Source organism: Dasypus novemcinctus, chromosome 2 (assembly GCF_030445035.2).
Source record: "Dasypus novemcinctus isolate mDasNov1 chromosome 2, mDasNov1.1.hap2, whole genome shotgun sequence".
In the NCBI taxonomy this organism is placed as follows: domain Eukaryota; kingdom Metazoa; phylum Chordata; class Mammalia; order Cingulata; family Dasypodidae; genus Dasypus; species Dasypus novemcinctus.
The window spans coordinates 182,973,137-182,990,216 of record NC_080674.1 but is presented as its reverse complement, the minus strand read 5'-3'; the positions used below and the strand labels follow the sequence as shown (position 1 = coordinate 182,990,216).

The 17,080-nt window shown below is 46.4% G+C and overlaps 1 protein-coding gene across 1 annotated transcript in view; it reads left to right on the top strand.

Annotated features, from left to right (window-relative positions):
* SH3PXD2B (SH3 and PX domains 2B) overlaps nucleotides 1-17,080 on the top strand; it is a 117,831-nt gene that overhangs the window by 67,175 nt on the left and 33,576 nt on the right. The window contains exons 5-6 of the mRNA XM_004464767.5: nucleotides 8,578-8,669; nucleotides 14,418-14,443. Coding sequence (XP_004464824.1) covers nucleotides 8,578-8,669; nucleotides 14,418-14,443 — 118 coding nt within the window. The remainder of the gene's footprint in view (nucleotides 1-8,577; nucleotides 8,670-14,417; nucleotides 14,444-17,080) is intronic.

The following is a 17,080-nucleotide window of genomic DNA, read 5'->3' as shown; positions in this document are numbered from 1 at the left end:
TAGGCAAAGTATTCTTAGATACAACACCAAAAGCATGAAGCATAAAATAAATAATTGACAAATTAGACTTCATTAAACTTAAAAACGTCTTCTGTACTTCAAAAAATATCATTAAGAAAATGGAGAAGACATGCCACAGACTAGGAGAAAATGTTTGTAAGCCATGTATTTTATAAGGGACTTGACCCCAGAATATGTGAAGAACTCAAAGAACTGATAATAAAAAGGCAAATAACCTAATTGTAAAATGGTCAAAAGACTTGAATAGAAATTTCACCCGCGAAGGCGTGTGAATGGCTAGTTAGCACAGGAAAAGATGCCCAGCATCATTAGTCTTTAGGACAAAGCAAAATGAAGTTGTAATGAGACACTACTACACGGCCACTAGAATAGCTATAATCAACAAGACAGACACTGCCAGGGGTTGGTGAGGATGGGGAAAACTCCAGAACCCTCATACTGATAGAGACATAAAATGGGAAGCCTCTTGGGGAAATTGTTTAGCAGTTTCTTCAAAAGTCAAACTTACCAAAAAAAAAAAAAAAAAAAATTTTTTTTTAATTAAAGAAGGGGAGCAGGTGTAGTTCAGTGGTTGAACAGAAAGAGGAGTGGGTGTGGTTCAGTGGTTGAGCACCGGCCTCCCATGTACAAGGTCCTGGATTCAATCCCCAGTGCCTCCTTTAGAAAAAAAAAGTTAAACTTACCATATGACCACTCTTGGTGTATATCCAAGAGAACTGAAAACTTTATATCCACACAAAGACTTGTGTGCCAGTGTTTGTAGCAGCATTAATTCATAATAGCCCCAAACTAGAAGCAATCCAAATATCCATCAATTGATGAATGGATAAAGAAAATGTGGACTATCCATACAATAGAAAGCAACCAGCTCCTGCCCTATGCATGGTACAAGGTAGATGAATCTCCTAAACCCCATGCTAAGCTAAGTGAAAGAGGCCAGATGCAAAAGACTGCTTGCACAATTCCATTTCTATGAAATGTTCCGGAAAGGCAAATCTGTAGAGAGAGAGCAGATTAGTGGCTTCCCAGGCCTGGGGAGGAAGAAGTACGGGTTGATTGCAACTTGGGTCGGGGGAAATATTTGAGGTAATGGAAAAGAACTAGCACTGGATTGCAGTGATGGTTGTACAACTCTATAATTTTCTAAATATCATGAAATTTTAGTGTGCTTAAATAATGGATGAGTTTTATGGTAAGTCAGACCTCAATAAAACTGGAGACTTAAACAAATGAAGGCACCGTGAGGACAGTAGACCCTTCTCTTGGCAAGAAACTTCATGGAGTCACAGGACATCATTTCTGATTGGGCTTCTCCTCTTTGCCAGATACAGTGCTAAGCCCTTCATCGACAAGACCTCCTTTGATCTCTCTAACAACCTTGAGAAGCAGCTCTTATTATTATTATTTCCATTTTGTAGATGAGGAAATGAAGGCCCTCCAGATAACCTCACAATCAGAGGTTAAGCAGTTATACCTTTGGAGGATGTAAGAGTTTAATCTGAGGCTTTAGGGCCTCAGCACTCATATACCACTCAGAGTCTCCCTAAGAAAGTGAAAATTCCAGAGGCAGAAATATTGATACCTATATTATATAAGGACAGATAAACTCAGACTCTTCCCTTCCTTAAGTATATCCTATAAAAGGGATATGGAGGGAAGTGGCTGTGGCTCAGTCAGTTGGGCTCCCATCTACCATATGGGAGGCCCTGGGTTCGGGTTCTGGGGCCTCCTTGTGAAGGCAGGCTCACCTGCATGCCACAGAGTGCCGCCCAGCCCGCAAGCTCCGCGGAGAGCCGACTCAGCAAGGTGATGCAACAAAAGAGGGAGAAAAGCAAAAACACAGAAAAACACACAGCAAATGGACACAGAGAGCAGACAGCAAGCACGCCGCTAGGAGGGAGGGGAAATTTTAAAAAAAACAAAAACAAAGGGATGTGGAGGTAGCTCAGGCAGTTGAGCACACATCTCCCATATGGGAAGTCCTAAAGACAAACGAGCAGACAATGAGCAAAAAACAGTGAGCAGACAATGAGTGCAAACAATGAGCAGTAAAAATGAGGAAACAGATACGGGAGCCAATGGGGGGAGTGAAAATTTTTTTTAAAATGGCTGTGGAGCAGACGGGGCAGGCACAATTCTTCAAGCACAGCTCTCAGAGGAATGTTTGGATCTTCCTTCTTTGTCCCTCTCCACACTTCCAAAGCTGGACATTCCAATTCTGTAGACCTTCCTCTGTCCGGGCCCTGCTGGCAAGAACTTTGGAACCTTGGGGTTACCTTGCCCAGCTGGGAAGTTATTGCTAATATCTTCCCAAATAATTGTTATCCTTCAGTCCAAATTATCCTATCTTCCTGCTTCTTCCCCAGCTCACCCGACTTCTCTCCAGTGTCAGAATTTCCCTGCTCCCCAGTCTCTGTGAATCCCTGGACCTTTATTTTTGAACTGGAAATTTTAAATCCAGAAGCGATAGGGAAAGCAGCAGCTGCCTGCCCCAGGCTGATGCTATAATTGTATAAAAAGGGATAATGAATTCACCTGGATTAACTGTAAGAAAGAAAGAGCTTATGTTAAATGAGCTACCCCATGCTATTAATGAAGCAGAAGAAACTGAGCAGATATTTTGGATTTTGTTTGGCCAGATTCCCAGGGCTCAGCTTCAAGGGAGCTGCCCTCCTGGAAGGAGATGAAATGATCCCTTTGTGACCAGGTCAGCGAAGTCTTCTACAGACTACATGGACTTTTACCTAGCATTTCATGATCTGTGATTGATACTGTTGTGAGCTGACTTCAGCCCAGTTGGTGCAGTAGAAATTGGTAGTTTCCAGTAGCTAGAAATAGACGATGGCTGTCGATCTCGTCAGATTCAGCTACCGGATGTAATATAACAATGAAAGAAACGTTCAACTCTACCAGATATATTAAAAGTTATGGTAATTAATATAGCTTGGTGTCAAAACAAGGACAGACAAACCACTGGGAGAAGGTAGAGAATCCAGAAACAGACCTGTGTGCATTTGGATACTTTGATACTGAAAAAGACAGCCTTGCAGATTATTGAGGGAAGGTTGAATTCCTTGACAAATGCGTATCTATGTAGAGGAAAAAAAGATAACCCCTACCTCACACCACACATAAAATTATTTCCAAGGAAATTAAAGACCTAAATGTAACAGGCAGTGCTATAAAAAGGTTTTAGAAGATGAAATAGGAAAATATCTTCATAATGCCTAGGTACAGAGGGACTTTTTAAGACACAAAAAAGGTACTAACCCTAAATATTTGATTGATTCCACTACATTGAATTTAAGATCAGGTGGAATAATAAAAACAAGACAGCCTAATCCCGCCACACACATGAGCACTTATTATCAAGCAGGCTTTTAAACAGCCCAAGCATTTATTGTCAAGCAGGCTCTTAAGCCACTCGAGTGGTAAAAGCACTTTGAAGTCCCAGCTGTCACCATTTTGCATGAAAGGTTCCTCCAGGCAGATGCAACAATATCTAGTGGCAGGATTAGCTCATCCTCACCACAGTGTAACACAGTGTAAAACCTTCGAGAAGAGCCTGAATCCAGCCCAGCCAAGTGTCCTAGGTTCAGGGCACCCCCTGAGGGGTCTATGTGATGTCGGGATCGTGCGGACAGGAGAGCCGGTAGGCCTGTGACTACTTCTGGAATCCCCCCTTCTTCCACAAGTTAAAAAAAAAAAAGAATCCTTTCAAATAGCTGTTAGGCTCATGAGCGAATAAAGGCTGCGGTGCTGATCAGAAATGAAGAGAGCTGGGGCCCTGCAGTAGGGCTTTTCGGAAGCCAGACCTTCTGTAGGGGTTCTTTATTTCTCTCCCTTTCCCGCCCCCCCAGTTGTCTGTTCTCTGTGTCCATTTGCTGCGTGTTCTTCTTTGTCCGCTTCTGTTGTTGTCAGCAGCACGGGACTCTGTCTTTCTTTTTGTTGCATCATCTTGCTGCGTCAGTTCTCTGTGTGTGCTGCGCTATTCCTGGGCAGGCTGCACTTCCTTTCACGCTGAGCGGCTCTCCTTACGGGGCACACTCCTTGCGCGTGGGGCTCCCCTACGTGGGGGACACCCCTGCGTGGCAGGGCACTCCTTGCGCGCATCAGTGCTGTGCATGGGCCAGCTCCACACGGGTCAGGGAGGCCCGGGGTTTGAACCTTGGACCTCCCATGTGGTAGACGGACCCCCTAACCACTGGGCCAAGTCCGCTTCCCCTGTAGGGGTTCTTAATCTTTTTTTGTTCCACGGACCCCTTTGCCAGTCAGGTGAAAACCACAGACCCCTTCTCAGAATATAGCAGCAGATAGTTTTATGACACTCAACATCAGAGCTCAGAGAAAATAAAGATAGTAAGTTGATGTTCTTCAGTTCAAGCTCACGGACCCCTTGGGGGTCCATGGACCCCTGGCTAAGAACCCCTGGATTAGAGAGCATTTCACTTGCTGAAGTGTTCATCACTTTAGATATTAATAACTGCCAGATTTAAGGGTCTAGCTTCAATCGCACACACATACACGTGACAATGTATAGTATATAAAGTATAAAAGTATGTGTAAAGTATATTGGAACAAAACAGCAAGCTGCAGTTACCAGGCACCAGTTGCTTGAGACTCTCCTTCAAGATTTTTGCCACCTGTTACCACCTGTATCATTTTTCAACAGTAACTCACTTTTTAAACTTTGTGATTAAGCATATCTTAGAGAAATCTTTATATCAAACTAGCATCAAGTGCCTTAAAAGAAAGAGTAAAAACTGAAACCATGAAAAATCAAAAAGCCATTTTAAAATCTAGCGGATGCTGTTGGCTAACACGCTTTGTGTGGAAGCTTCACCGAGGTAGAGGCAGCGGCATTCTAGTGGCAGCATCAGCGCGTCTGAACCGTGACGGTCAAATCTTCCAGGCGAGGCTGGACCCAGGACTGACCCAAACCCTAGATGTAGGCCTCCGTCCTCAGACCCTGCTCTCTGGTGGAATTAGCACGTTAGAGAGGTGTGAAATAAGCACCAGCAGCAGCTCAGACCTTCTTTTCGAAGTTAAAGAGGATTGAAAGAGACGTGGGAAAGCAAACTTCCTCCGGACCTGGGGCGTGTCATTTAACGCTGCCCCCGAATCACCTCTGGCAACCGCCATATTTACTGTATTTGGTACATACAGAGAGCCAACGGGGTCAGCTCAGGTCTGTTAGGCAGTTAGTGTGTGCCAGAGCCCGACAGCCACTTCCTTGTTAATTCTTTAGCACAACCCTCAGAGATAGGTGTTATTTATTTCCTTTTCACAGATGAAGAAACTGAGGCTCAGAGAGGTGATGGGCCTTGGCCAGAGTCACGTGGCTAGGAAGTGGCAGCCAGCGTTGGGGCTGGTTCTTCCTTAGCCTCAGTGGGCAGGATTTGCTCTCCTGTCCTGCTGTCCCTGCACCAACCAGCCACATCTGTCCAGAAGCCCAGGATTCCTTCCACAACAGAGCCGAGTTTTTCTCCAGCCGTAGGTGTGTGTCACTCCTAGCCAGACACCGAACAATGCTGGAGAGTTTCAGAAGCAAAGTTTCTTCTCCGTCCTCGGCTCATTTTCTCCCTACTGGCCTGCCCAGCTGAAACGCAAGAGGCGAGCCTCCGAGCATTCAGCACACTGACTTGGCTTTATTTTATGGTTTGGGGTTTGACTTGGCTTTCCTTTCCCAGGAACAGCTCAAAACCCAAAGAGAACTTGGCGTTGTCGGGAGGTTTCCGTGGCTCCCATTGTCCCCTCCCTTGCAAGGAGCACGTGGGAGGCCCCAGACAGAGGGAGGTGATGACCACATCAGGGCCCGTGCCCCCCGCCCACCTAGCTCTACCCAGTCAGGGCCGTGTGGCCCAGTTCTGGGCCCCTTCCTCTGCTTTCTGAGGTCTACTTGGTTTCCCCAGCACATCTAGACATGGAGAGAAGGTAGAGGAGGAATAGCTGCCACCCGCTCCCTTCTGGATTTAGGATAGAGGAGTTGGAGTTGGCCATCCCGGGTTCTCATGTCATACTCGCTGCAGCAGAGCCTCCGTTTCCACATCTCTAAAATGGGCCAGCCCTCCAGCATGACACAAAGTGATGCTAATGCACACGTTTTGGAAGCTGTCAAGGGATGAGCCAGCATAAGGGGATGTTAGTTAGTGCAGTCTGGGGGGAGCCACAAGCCTTCTGCCCACGAAGCAGCCAGGATGCCCCATGGCCTAGCATGTAAGCAGCTCCTGCACTGTGGGGGAAGAATCCTGTAAGAGCTGCAGGATTTTAGAGGTGGGAGAGACCCACGGGGGCCCTGAGACAGCAGCTCCTCCTGGACAGGAGAGTGAAGGCTGCTCCAGGCCAGATGGAGGAGGGGATTAGACATGGGAGAGGGGATGGGACAGTCCTGCTCTTCTCTGCAGAGTGCTCTGCCTTGGGCAGGCATTCTTCACCTTTTTTTGTTCCACTGACACCTTTGCCAGTCAGGTGAAAACCACGGACCCCTTGCTAAGTCCAGACAACACTGTATTATTTTTAAAATATATCATACCCACACCAACATGTCCCAAGAATAATGTTTATTTTTTAAATTTCAGTTCAAGTTCATGGACCCCTTGTTAAGAACCCCTGGCCTAGGGCCTGGAAAAGGTCAATCCCTGGGGGTTTGCTGCAGCGTAGAAGGGAGTCAAAAGGCTACTAAGAAATCAATGAGCCACAAATCCAGGCCTTTACGGTCAGCATCCTTTACCCCAGAGAGGTGGGGAGTAGCCAGTCAATGGGGAGGCTTGCTTGGCTTTGGGTCAGGGGAGGTTCCAGACTAAAAGACAACACACCGCTCAGGTGGTGCTATAGGTCTGGGCATTTTAGACTTGGGGGATTTGACTTAAAGTCAGAACCGGACTCAAAAGTAGCATTCTCCTGAAACTTTGTAGAAGGTGCCACTTCGGAGACCTCCATCCATCCCTCCACTAGCCCATCTTCACCTGGTTCTCCTGCAGCTTTGCAACATAACGTTGGGGAGGTGTGGGAGTTGTCAGGGGCGTGTTATCTATAAAATGCAAAACCTATCCCTTTCAAACCTTAGGAAACAGGGAACTGAGGTCTACTGAAGAGAGAGCAGAGGTCTACCTGCCTCCAGAGTGTAGGCTGGTGTGTGTGTGAGAAGGATGAGCTGATGTTGGCAGTCACCTGTGCTTAAACTCCTACATATGCATGGATGCTTTCCCTGCACAGGTGTTTATAGTAAAATGTAAGGGAAACTCAGCTGCTCTCACATTAATGTCCCTTCACCCGTTCAGGACCTGGGTTTAAGTAAATATTTGTTAAACTGAGCTGTTCGTTCATCATGGAGCCTCGTCGTGGCTTCTGGTCCCTTCCGGATCAGAGCACACCCTGTAGTCCTCTTTCATTCGACACAGATCTGGTGCGGTGCCGGTTGGCTGATAACCCGGCATGATAAAGGCTCTGCCCCTCCACCCTCCTCCCAATCCAGCCCATTGGCCAAGACAGTTGAGGCTTCCTCACTCAAGGTGAGCAGGTGTGGCCGATTCACATGTTATCAGCTGATGAGAAAACTGGGGGGGTTTCAATGCCTCATCCACCTGGTTCTACCCAAATCATAAAACAACCCCTTCACTTTAACTCTTCATGTTGATGAGTTGAGAGAAAGCGTTGTGTATAATACCACAAAGCTGGAAACAGCCTGAATGTTCATCAGCAGGTCAGCTAATTTGGATAAAGTGCGATATAGCTGCACCCTAGACATCCAAGAGCCAATATAGAAGACACTGTAGAAGAATGATGACATGGCATGAGGTTCACAATTCATTAAGTGAAATCATCGGGTTACTAAAGAGCACGTGCGATAAAGATATATAAACATAGTGTGGGTGTTTGGTGGGTGTGGTCCCCAGGCAGGAGCATGATAGCATGATATCACCAGGGAACTCCTTAGAAATGGGAATTAATTCTTGGGCCCCACCCCAGATCTACTGAATTAGAACATCTGAGGGTGTGACCAGCAATCTGTGTTTTAACTAGTCGGGTGCGGCCAGCAATCTGTGTTTTAACAAGTCCTTTAGGTGGTTTATTTTTTCAAAGATTTGTTTATTTCTCCACCCCCCTCATTTGCACTTGCTGTCTGCTCTCTGTGTCTGTTCATTGTGTGCTCTGTGTGCCTGCTCATCTTTTTTTTTCTTGAGAGTCACCAGGAACCAAACCTAGGACTTCCCATGTGGGAGGGAGGTGCCCAATTGCTTGAGCCACGCCTGCTCCCTGCTGTTGTATCTCTCTAGTATGTTTCCTAGTTGAGTCTTTCTTTGTGCCATCTCATTGTGTCATCTTGTTGCATCAGCTCAGTGCACCAGCCCATCACATGAGCTTGCTGCCTTGCTTGTCTTCTTTAGGAAACACCAGAAACCGAACCCAGGACCTCCCTTGTGGTAGGCAGGTGCTCAACTGCTTGAGCCTCATCTGGTTCCCTCCAGGTGATTTTGATGTTTGGGAACCACCTTTAGATCATCCTTCACACACACACACCCATCCTTTGTGCTCACCTGTGTCTGTCTTTTCCAGGCCCTGATCCAGCTGCCCCCCTATATCTCTCAATGCGATGAGGTGCTGCAGTTCTTTGAAACAAGACCTGAGGACCTGAATCCCCCCAAAGAGTAAGTTGGTTTGTGACTTCCCCAGAGCGTGCCCTCAGATAGCCCCAGGAGGAAGTGGAGTAAAAGGAAGAAAAAATTAAACTTGGTTCCATTGATGGAACCCCTGCCGGGCCTCTCAGTAAGCCGTCACAGTTGCTGTAAGTGGGTTTGCAGGTAAAGGAAACTGGATGAGTGTCTCCCCTGTAATCCCATAATACCCCGCACTTACCCCATAGCACATATCAAAGTGTGTTGAACTTAGGAGAAGGTGAGCCTCTCGAGGCATGACCTGTGTGAGAGAATCGTCTCCTTGGGTACAAAAGTGGATGTGGCTCAGGAACCATCTGGGATGCAAATGAATGAACGGCTTGCTCAAAGTCCCATCAGTAGTGAGTGACAGCGCCAGGATCGGATCTTGGTCAGCCAGGCTCCAAAGCTGGTCTGAAACGTCCCCTGCGGCCCCTGCCTCTCCGTTGCTTTTCCTTGCAGGAGGCAAGCAACATGCCAGGTACCTGTCAGTGCCTATCCAGTGGCCCCAGCCACACAGCGCACACTGCACAAAAACCACATCACCACCTGCCTACCAGCATTTACACACCAAGAGTGGCTACCACCACCAGACCAGCCAGCATGAAGCACTGGCATACACGTGCCACTTTTTTAAAGCCCTTTTGGAGAAAAGGAGGCATGTTGTGTCATTGCAGAAAGAAGGGGTCTGGCTAATAGAATTCTAAGGCCATCCTGGGATCACAGAATCAAGAACCTAGAGTTTGGTATCCATTTGGGCTGAAAAGAACCAGCAAGCTCCCTTCTTACAGATGTATGAACTGTGCTTCTTGGCTCTGAGCCTCCTTTTTGCCCAAAACATTGTAATACCCAGGGCTTATGTTTGTTAATCAATTACAGGGTGTTGGGTGGTATGCTAAGTATTTTATATATGTTGAGATAAAAAGACTCATGTTGCTTTTTGGAAATGAATCACTAAGCTTTTTTTTCAAACTAGACCCATAAGGAGAAAACCAAGGCAAAAAAAGGATTTGATGCTTTCTGATTAGCAACTGAAGTCGAGCCATTCCTATTTACACATGCAGGAACGGAATCAAGCTGAGCTCACGGGCAGTGAATGGATGGTTCAGGCCTAATGGTTTAACAACCACACGGATGAGTAAACTTAACCTCCTGCGATTAACGTATTCTAATAAATACCTTTCCTCTGATGAGCATGGAGTGAGTACCGCTTCTCAAAGTGGCCGGCAGAAGCCTGGCTTTTCAATTAAAGAGTGGTTCCCTAAGGGATGACAGTAAACCTTTTGAAGTCAGACCATGACAGGGAAACATGATGAGCCAAGACACAGTTTTCATGACTATAACAAAAGGAATTTTTTTTTTAATTTGAGCCCTCATTCCACTTAAATACAATGTCGTGCAGAATATAATTAGTTGAGGTAGTGAATACTTGCAATGCCGACTTAACCCGGAGAGGATAAGATTTTATTTGGTCCTTGGAATTAAAATTCAGCTTTTAGTTTGTTGTGAAGCACATGGTGCCTAACTGAGTCGGAGGCCACGCGATGCCTCCTTCCTCTCCTTAGTGATCCATCGACTCCCAGAGCCAGGAGTCAGTGCCTCCCCACTCCCCACCATGTGTCAGCCCCCCAGAATCGCTCCTCCTAGTGCTGGGAAGGGTCTGCCCTAAACCCAGTGCCCCTGCTGGGCGGCCTGCTGAGCACTGCCCAGGCTGAGCCCAGGGCGTCTCATTGGACAGTATTGGCCTCCCCCCAACCCAGCTAAAGTTCCTGCTCTCGGTTCTTTAGCTTTTATCTCTGTAAACATTCCCCAGCTTTTAGCAATTCAGCAAGACGCAGTGAACTATCCTCAAAGCGCCTTTGTGTACAGTCCTTCCCAGCTCTCCCCGTTTACCGATGCTGGCCTGTAGCCTCTGGCTTCAGTTGTCATTTCTAGCCAAGGTGAATCAATGAATAAGGAGCTTAGAGTGTTCCGTTTCTGTTTCATTCTATTACAATACTGCCAGATGAGAACTGGCATCCCCATTTTACAAATGAGGGAGCTGAGACTCAAAATAATGAAAGAGATTTGCCCGAGTCAGGCACTCTGGAAGAGGTGGAGGTGAAAAGTTTACCCAGGCCTGCCTGATGGAACCTAAGGTCTGTGCATCCTCTCTGTGTGTGCACACCCGGGTTCAAATCTCATCTTCACTATTGCAGGCTGCATAGCCTTGGGCCTCCCTCTCTTCACCACCGGGCCTCCTCCATTGCAAAATGGGAATAACAGGTCTCCTTGGGATTATAGAGAGACCCAAATGGCATAAGCAGAAGTTGTCAAAGTGCTCAAGAAGTGGATGCGCCACTTCTCCCTGAAGCCCCAGCCATACCTGCAGGTACTTTTACTCCAGGTTTGAGTCCTCAAGAGTGGATCAAGAGCCCCAGCTTGATGCCTACACACTCAGTAAGAGGAATTGCTTGGCCACTTTTAAGCAGGGTAAGGAGGTTGCTTCTTGCCCCTGAGCCTCAGTTACCTCTTTTATAAGATGATCTAACACCACCCCTGCAGCATTATTTGGGATCGAATGAGAAAATGTATAGAAAAGCACTTGGGACTTGCTCAACAAATGCGACTTACTGCCCAAGGGCGGAAAGAAGGGGAAACACCAGCCTGGAGAGAGGAACTGACATTGGGTGTGGGTTCTGGGATGTCTAGATTTCCTTCTACCTCATCTCAGTGGCCCAGAATTTTAGATCTTAACTGTAGACCATTTGGAGAATCCAATAAAAGCTTTCTTCCCTCTTCCCAGAAAAATACCTGGAGTTTTAGGAGGTCCTCAGCCCAGGGGGCAATTCTGGATGTTCATACGCTGATGTCCTTGGCCTCGTGCCTGGCAAGGGTGGTTGAAGTGGGTCCCCAGCCTCTGGGCAAGCATCCGACCCACTTATCGACACAGAAGGGAGAGAGCCAGAGGCAGCCAGCTGTGCCGGGGAAGAATCTGTGTGGTTATCTTCATTCAGGAAGGAAGGGCTCTCTCCAGGAAACAGGATGAGAGCCAGCTCTGGAGAGGAGCTGGCGCGTCAGGGAGGCTGCCTGGTGGCTTTGTCACCCTCTGGCTTCCTCCCTTTAGTGGCTGTGGCAGTACTTTCCCCGCTTGCTGGCTGGCTTGGGCTTGCAGAAATAGCTCAAGGACCAGAGTTCTGGACTTGGTGCTGCCCCGGCCAGGAGGGCCTGCGTCCTTCATCCGTGTAGCCTGGAGGCTGGGCTGGGCGCGGGGCGTGGGGTGGGACACAGGGATTACACACAGCAGGCCCTGCCGTGCGTGCCAGGACAGCGGGGCGAGGTGGGCAGCTCTTCTGCTTCCCGGCGCCATCACGCCCCTCCCTTTCTGCCTCAGTTGTGTCATCTGTCAGATGAGATCATGTCGCTTGCCCCGCCCACACGATGGGGTTTTTGGGAGGCTGGAAGGAAAGCACAGGTGGGGAGAAATTAGGGTGTGATCAACAGTTTTCCTGGAAATTGGAGCTGAAATCACAGATGAGACTCCTCCTGGATATCATGTTCACTAATTCAAAGGATGACCTTTCCCCGGTTCCCTGGAGGTTAATTAGCATTTTATTCTGTTATTTTTAGAAGGTCTGTTTCCTCGTTTCTCGTGGGAATAATAATACCTACTTCACACGCATGTGATGAGGTTTGGATACGATGTGTGTGGAGCACTTAGCTCAGTGAGTGGCACACAGTAGGAGTTCAGTTCATTTTCACAACTCTTCCTCCTGCTGGCAGGTCCAAAATGGGTTTTGCCATCTTTTTTTTTTTTTTTAATGCAAGCTTTGGTAAGAGAGTAATGGAGAAGATAATTGGCCTGTTTGATTTGTTGTAAGTCCCTAGAAGGAACTGGGTACTGGAATAGAGATGTTTATTCTCAAGAGTGAAGACCAAAGTCTTTCCTTGAGATTTCCAGAGGCCGCGGAGTTTGCAGGTGGTTCTCCCTTCCCCTGAGTCTCTGGGCAAAGACCCGCTCAGAAAGGGTCAGCGCGTTCAAATGTGCCCATTCCCCGAACACTGCCTAGTGACTGGGAGCCTGAAAAGAACAAGCCCAGTTCTTGCCCTCTGGTGCTCTGAGGGCTGGGAGGCATTTTTTGAGCTAGTAGAGACTCAAGCTGGCTTTGGCATTATATTATAGTTACAGAATAAGAGGTTCGTTCTTTTTTTTAAAATTTATTTTTATTGTGGTAACATATATACAACATAAAAGTTCCCATTTTAACCACTTTCAAAATACACAGTTCAGTGATGTTAATTATTTTCACAGTACTGTGCTGCCGTTGCCAGAATCCACTACCAAAACCTTTCCGTCACCCCAAACAGAAGCTCTGCACCCGTTAAGCATTGACTCCCCATTTTCCCTACCCCCAGCCCTGGTAACCTGTAATCTACTTCTTGTCTCTAAATTTGCGTATCCTAGGCAGTGCGTGTAAGTGAAATCAGACACTGTTTATCCTTTTGTGTTCGGCTTATTTCATTCAACACGATGTCTTCGGAGATCCTCCGTGTTGTCACATACATCAGGTCTTCATTGTTGTGGCTGAATATTATTCCATTATATGTATATACCATATTTTGTTTATCCATTCATCTGTTGAATGACACTTGAATTGTTTGCACCTTTTTTGGCTGTTGTGAACAGTGCTGCTATGACCTTTGATATAAACGTATCTGTTTGAGTTGCCACTTTCAGTTCTTTGGGCCATATACTTAGAAATGGAATTGCTGGGTCATATAGTAATTCTGTATTAATCTTTTTGAGGAGCCACCAAACTATTTTCCACACTGGCTGCTCCATTTTACATGCCCACTAACAATATATGAGTTCCTATTTCTCCTCCTCACCAGCACTTGTTACTTTCCATTTTTAAAATAATAGGCATTTTAGTGGCTGTGAAGTAGCATCTCATTGTGATTTTGATTTGCATTTCGCTATTGGCTAATGATGATGAACATTTTTTCATGTGCGTATTAGCTATTTGTATATCTTTGGAGAAATGTCTAATCAAGTCCTTCACTTATTTTTTAATTGGGCTGTGTTATCTTTTTGTTGTTGGTTTGTAGGAGTTATTTATATATTCTGGATAGTGAACTGTTTTGCTTAAAAGCACTTTGTAACCTCTGATTTGTAGTGTTAACTTTGTAATATAATTTGTGTTTCTGTCTGATGTGGTGGACAGGTGTAATTCATTTGTTCCCTGTGAATTCTCTCCCACAATATTGCCACCCGCAGCTGCCATCACCATTAGGGAGATGGGCTGTGTTTCCTGCTCTCCAGCTTTCTACCCAGTTTCAGTATGTTCCCCTGACAACTTATTGCCAAGCATTTTTTGTTTAGTTCCTACAGCGTAGAGGGCCCCAAGAAGTGGGGCGGGTCTCTGCTGAGCCTGACACCGTGGCCATCAAGCTCGTTGCAGTGTGGGGCCCGGCTCCCGGTCTCAGTGGGTGGCCCCTTTCAGCTCCTCCCCAGGGCCCTTCATGCCGCAAATGGAGGGGGTCCCTGGCCCCCAGGGCACCAGCATGCTTACTGGGCAAAGGAGGAAAATTAAGATGAATCCTTTCTTTTTTAAGGAGTCTAGGCCCCTGGGATTGGTTTGGGTTTTATTCGCTAGTGATGTTGTGGGATGGAGAATTTCCGTTTCCTAACAGAATAACTCGCGTTAATTCACTACAGGCACTGACTCACTACTCTTTCTCACCTCCTTCTTTCCTCTACAGGGAGCACACTGGGAAAAAGAAATCTGGTAAGAATAACATTTTCCATCTCTTCTGCTGTGTACTCCTTCTATGTTAAGCATACCCAAAAGGAACAACTATTGGATGCCAGCCCCTGGGTGCCGCACTAGGAGTCCAGTGATGTGAATTCATTGATGGATGGATGGCTGCTTGATTGATGGAGCGAGTGCTTGTTGCAGCGCCCTCCCACTCTGTTTCTAATAGGAAGCATTTGCTGTTGTTTCATCCTATACCAAAAAAAGTACAAAATGGATAAGACCGGGTATCTTTCCCTGAGAAAATCTCAGTGGAGCAGGGAAAAAGACTTCCTTCTAACCAAGCTATGTTAAATGCCTTGTACTGATTTAGACAGAGGAATGTGGTAGCTAAGAGCTTCCTTCGGGGTGGGGGTAGAGGATCAAAAAGGAGAAGTCCTGGGTCTTGAAGAATGGTTGGGAACTTTCCTCACAGCTAAGGGCATTCCAGGCCGAGAGGACAGCAGGCACACAGCACACGCACAGTGGAGGAGAAACGTGCAATAGATTCGGGCCAGAGCCATTCAGCATCCACAGTACCAGGCCCCAGCCTCTGGACTCCCTTCAGTCAACCACTATTCTAGGCAGTGAAAAATGCTATTTCAAGCAGTTCCCTTCCTCATTTTCATCTCCCCTAAAATAACAATCTTCAAATAACTCTTGAGTCAAGAGCAGTAATGGGAAAAAGAGAAGGTGGGAAATTGGGTCTGCAGAAAGGAGTGCCTCGAGTTCTCACAGGCCTGGAGTTTATAAATTTAGAGTAACAGCCCAGCTTTCTCTTCCTGCAGTCCACAGTCATCCCCCACTTCTTCAAAGGCCCTGGCCCATATCACACCTGGAACCAATGAAGTCTTCCGGGCTCCCAGAGTTCTCAGTTCTTTGAGGATTTCCTAAGACCCCAGGAAGTTTTAGGGGTTGATAAGGATAAAGGGAGACAGCCAAAGATCTCAGAAGTAAAAAAACAAGGCTTTGTCTCATGGGCCTGTTTCTTCATTGGTAAAATGGGGATAATAATACTAATCTATGTTGTAGAGTTACTAGAGATTTATAATAATATGTGTAAAGCACTCAAAACAGTGTCTGGTATGTTGTAAGTGGTGTATGTTTGCTGTTTATTTTATTTTATTTCATTTTATTTTATTTTAGATTTTATTTTTTATTTCTCTCCCTTTCCCCCCACACCAGTTGTTTGCTCTCTGTGTCTATCGCTGTGTGTTCTGTGACCACTTCTATCCCTACCAGCGGCACCAGGAATCTGTGTTTCTTTTTGTTGCGTCATCTTGCTGTGTCAGCTCTCCGTGTGAGCGGTGCCATTCCTGGGCAGGTTGCACTTTCTTTCGTGCTGGGTGGCTTTCCTTACGGGGCACACACTTTGCACATGGGGCTCCCCTACACGAGGGACACCCCTGCGTGGCAGGGCACTCCTTGCACGCATCAGCACTGCACAGGGGCCAGCTCCACACAGGTCAAGGAGGCCCGGGGTTTGAACCTTGGACCTCCCATGTGGTAGGCAGATGCCCTATCCATTGGGCCAAGTCCGCTTCCTAACATTTTTATTATTACTACCACTATTGCTACTACTATTACGTCACAGTCCATGCGTGTCCCTCATCAGGATTAGTTGCGATTCCAGACTCAATAGCTCTGATCCCTTTACTGGATACAGGCCCTCTGGTCAGCTTTTATAGGCCATTCTTGAAAGGAAGACTGGAGAGGAGCTGGGTCTAACTACCTCCAGATATGGCATCTGAAATGAACTTGAGTCTTTTTCTGATCAGTGTGTTTACAGCTCTGCTTTCTGGTGTAATAGGTACTGGCCAGAGCCGTGTATCCTGCTAAAGCTGCAAATAGCCTTTGAGCCCCCAGAATAATTATATGTTTCCTAGGAAAGAGCAGAGTGGAGAAGAGCTGCTTCTCACTGCTCACGGATTCTGGTTTTATATGTTCAGAGACTCTTTTTGCCTGGAAGGAACTGGTGGGAGGAAGAGAGGGAAAGAAAAGAGACAGCCTGGTTTGTGAAAACAAAAGTGTCTGGTCAGAATAGCCTTGATGAGGGGACTTGTCTGGAACAGGGAGAAGAAGCTCTAATTTGTGGTGGCCACTGTTCCATCAATCACCTACAGCGATGGGGGAAGGATTTATTTATAGATCAGCTGGGTAGAAAATAGCCTCTTTCTTCATACAGACTAAGAACCCATGCTGGGATTAGCTTTTTTTTTTTTTTTTTTTTTATCTGACTCTGAATGCTTCCTTTATGTTAAAACCACCCTCCTTGATTGAATTTTGAAGAGATTTAAGGTTGACAGCCCAACGCTTTTAGATAACTGTTCCAGAACTCTGATTTGGAGAAGGCTTATCTGTCTACAGCATTTTTCAGCCATTACTAGCTGGCTCCTACAGAGACTTTTGCTGATGTGGTCTCAAATTCTGCTCATCCTGCAAGAAAAAAATCCCCATTCCAGAATTTAAGTGTGAAATCAAAGGATTTCTAGGCAAGTAATATCATTCCTGTGATCCAGCAGAAAATAAAAGAGAAGGAAAGGGTCAGAAAAAGATTTGAAAGCAAAAGGATGATTTTAACATGGACAAAGTGCTATAAAAAGTTCCTAAGAGGTATATAGTGCCCAACCT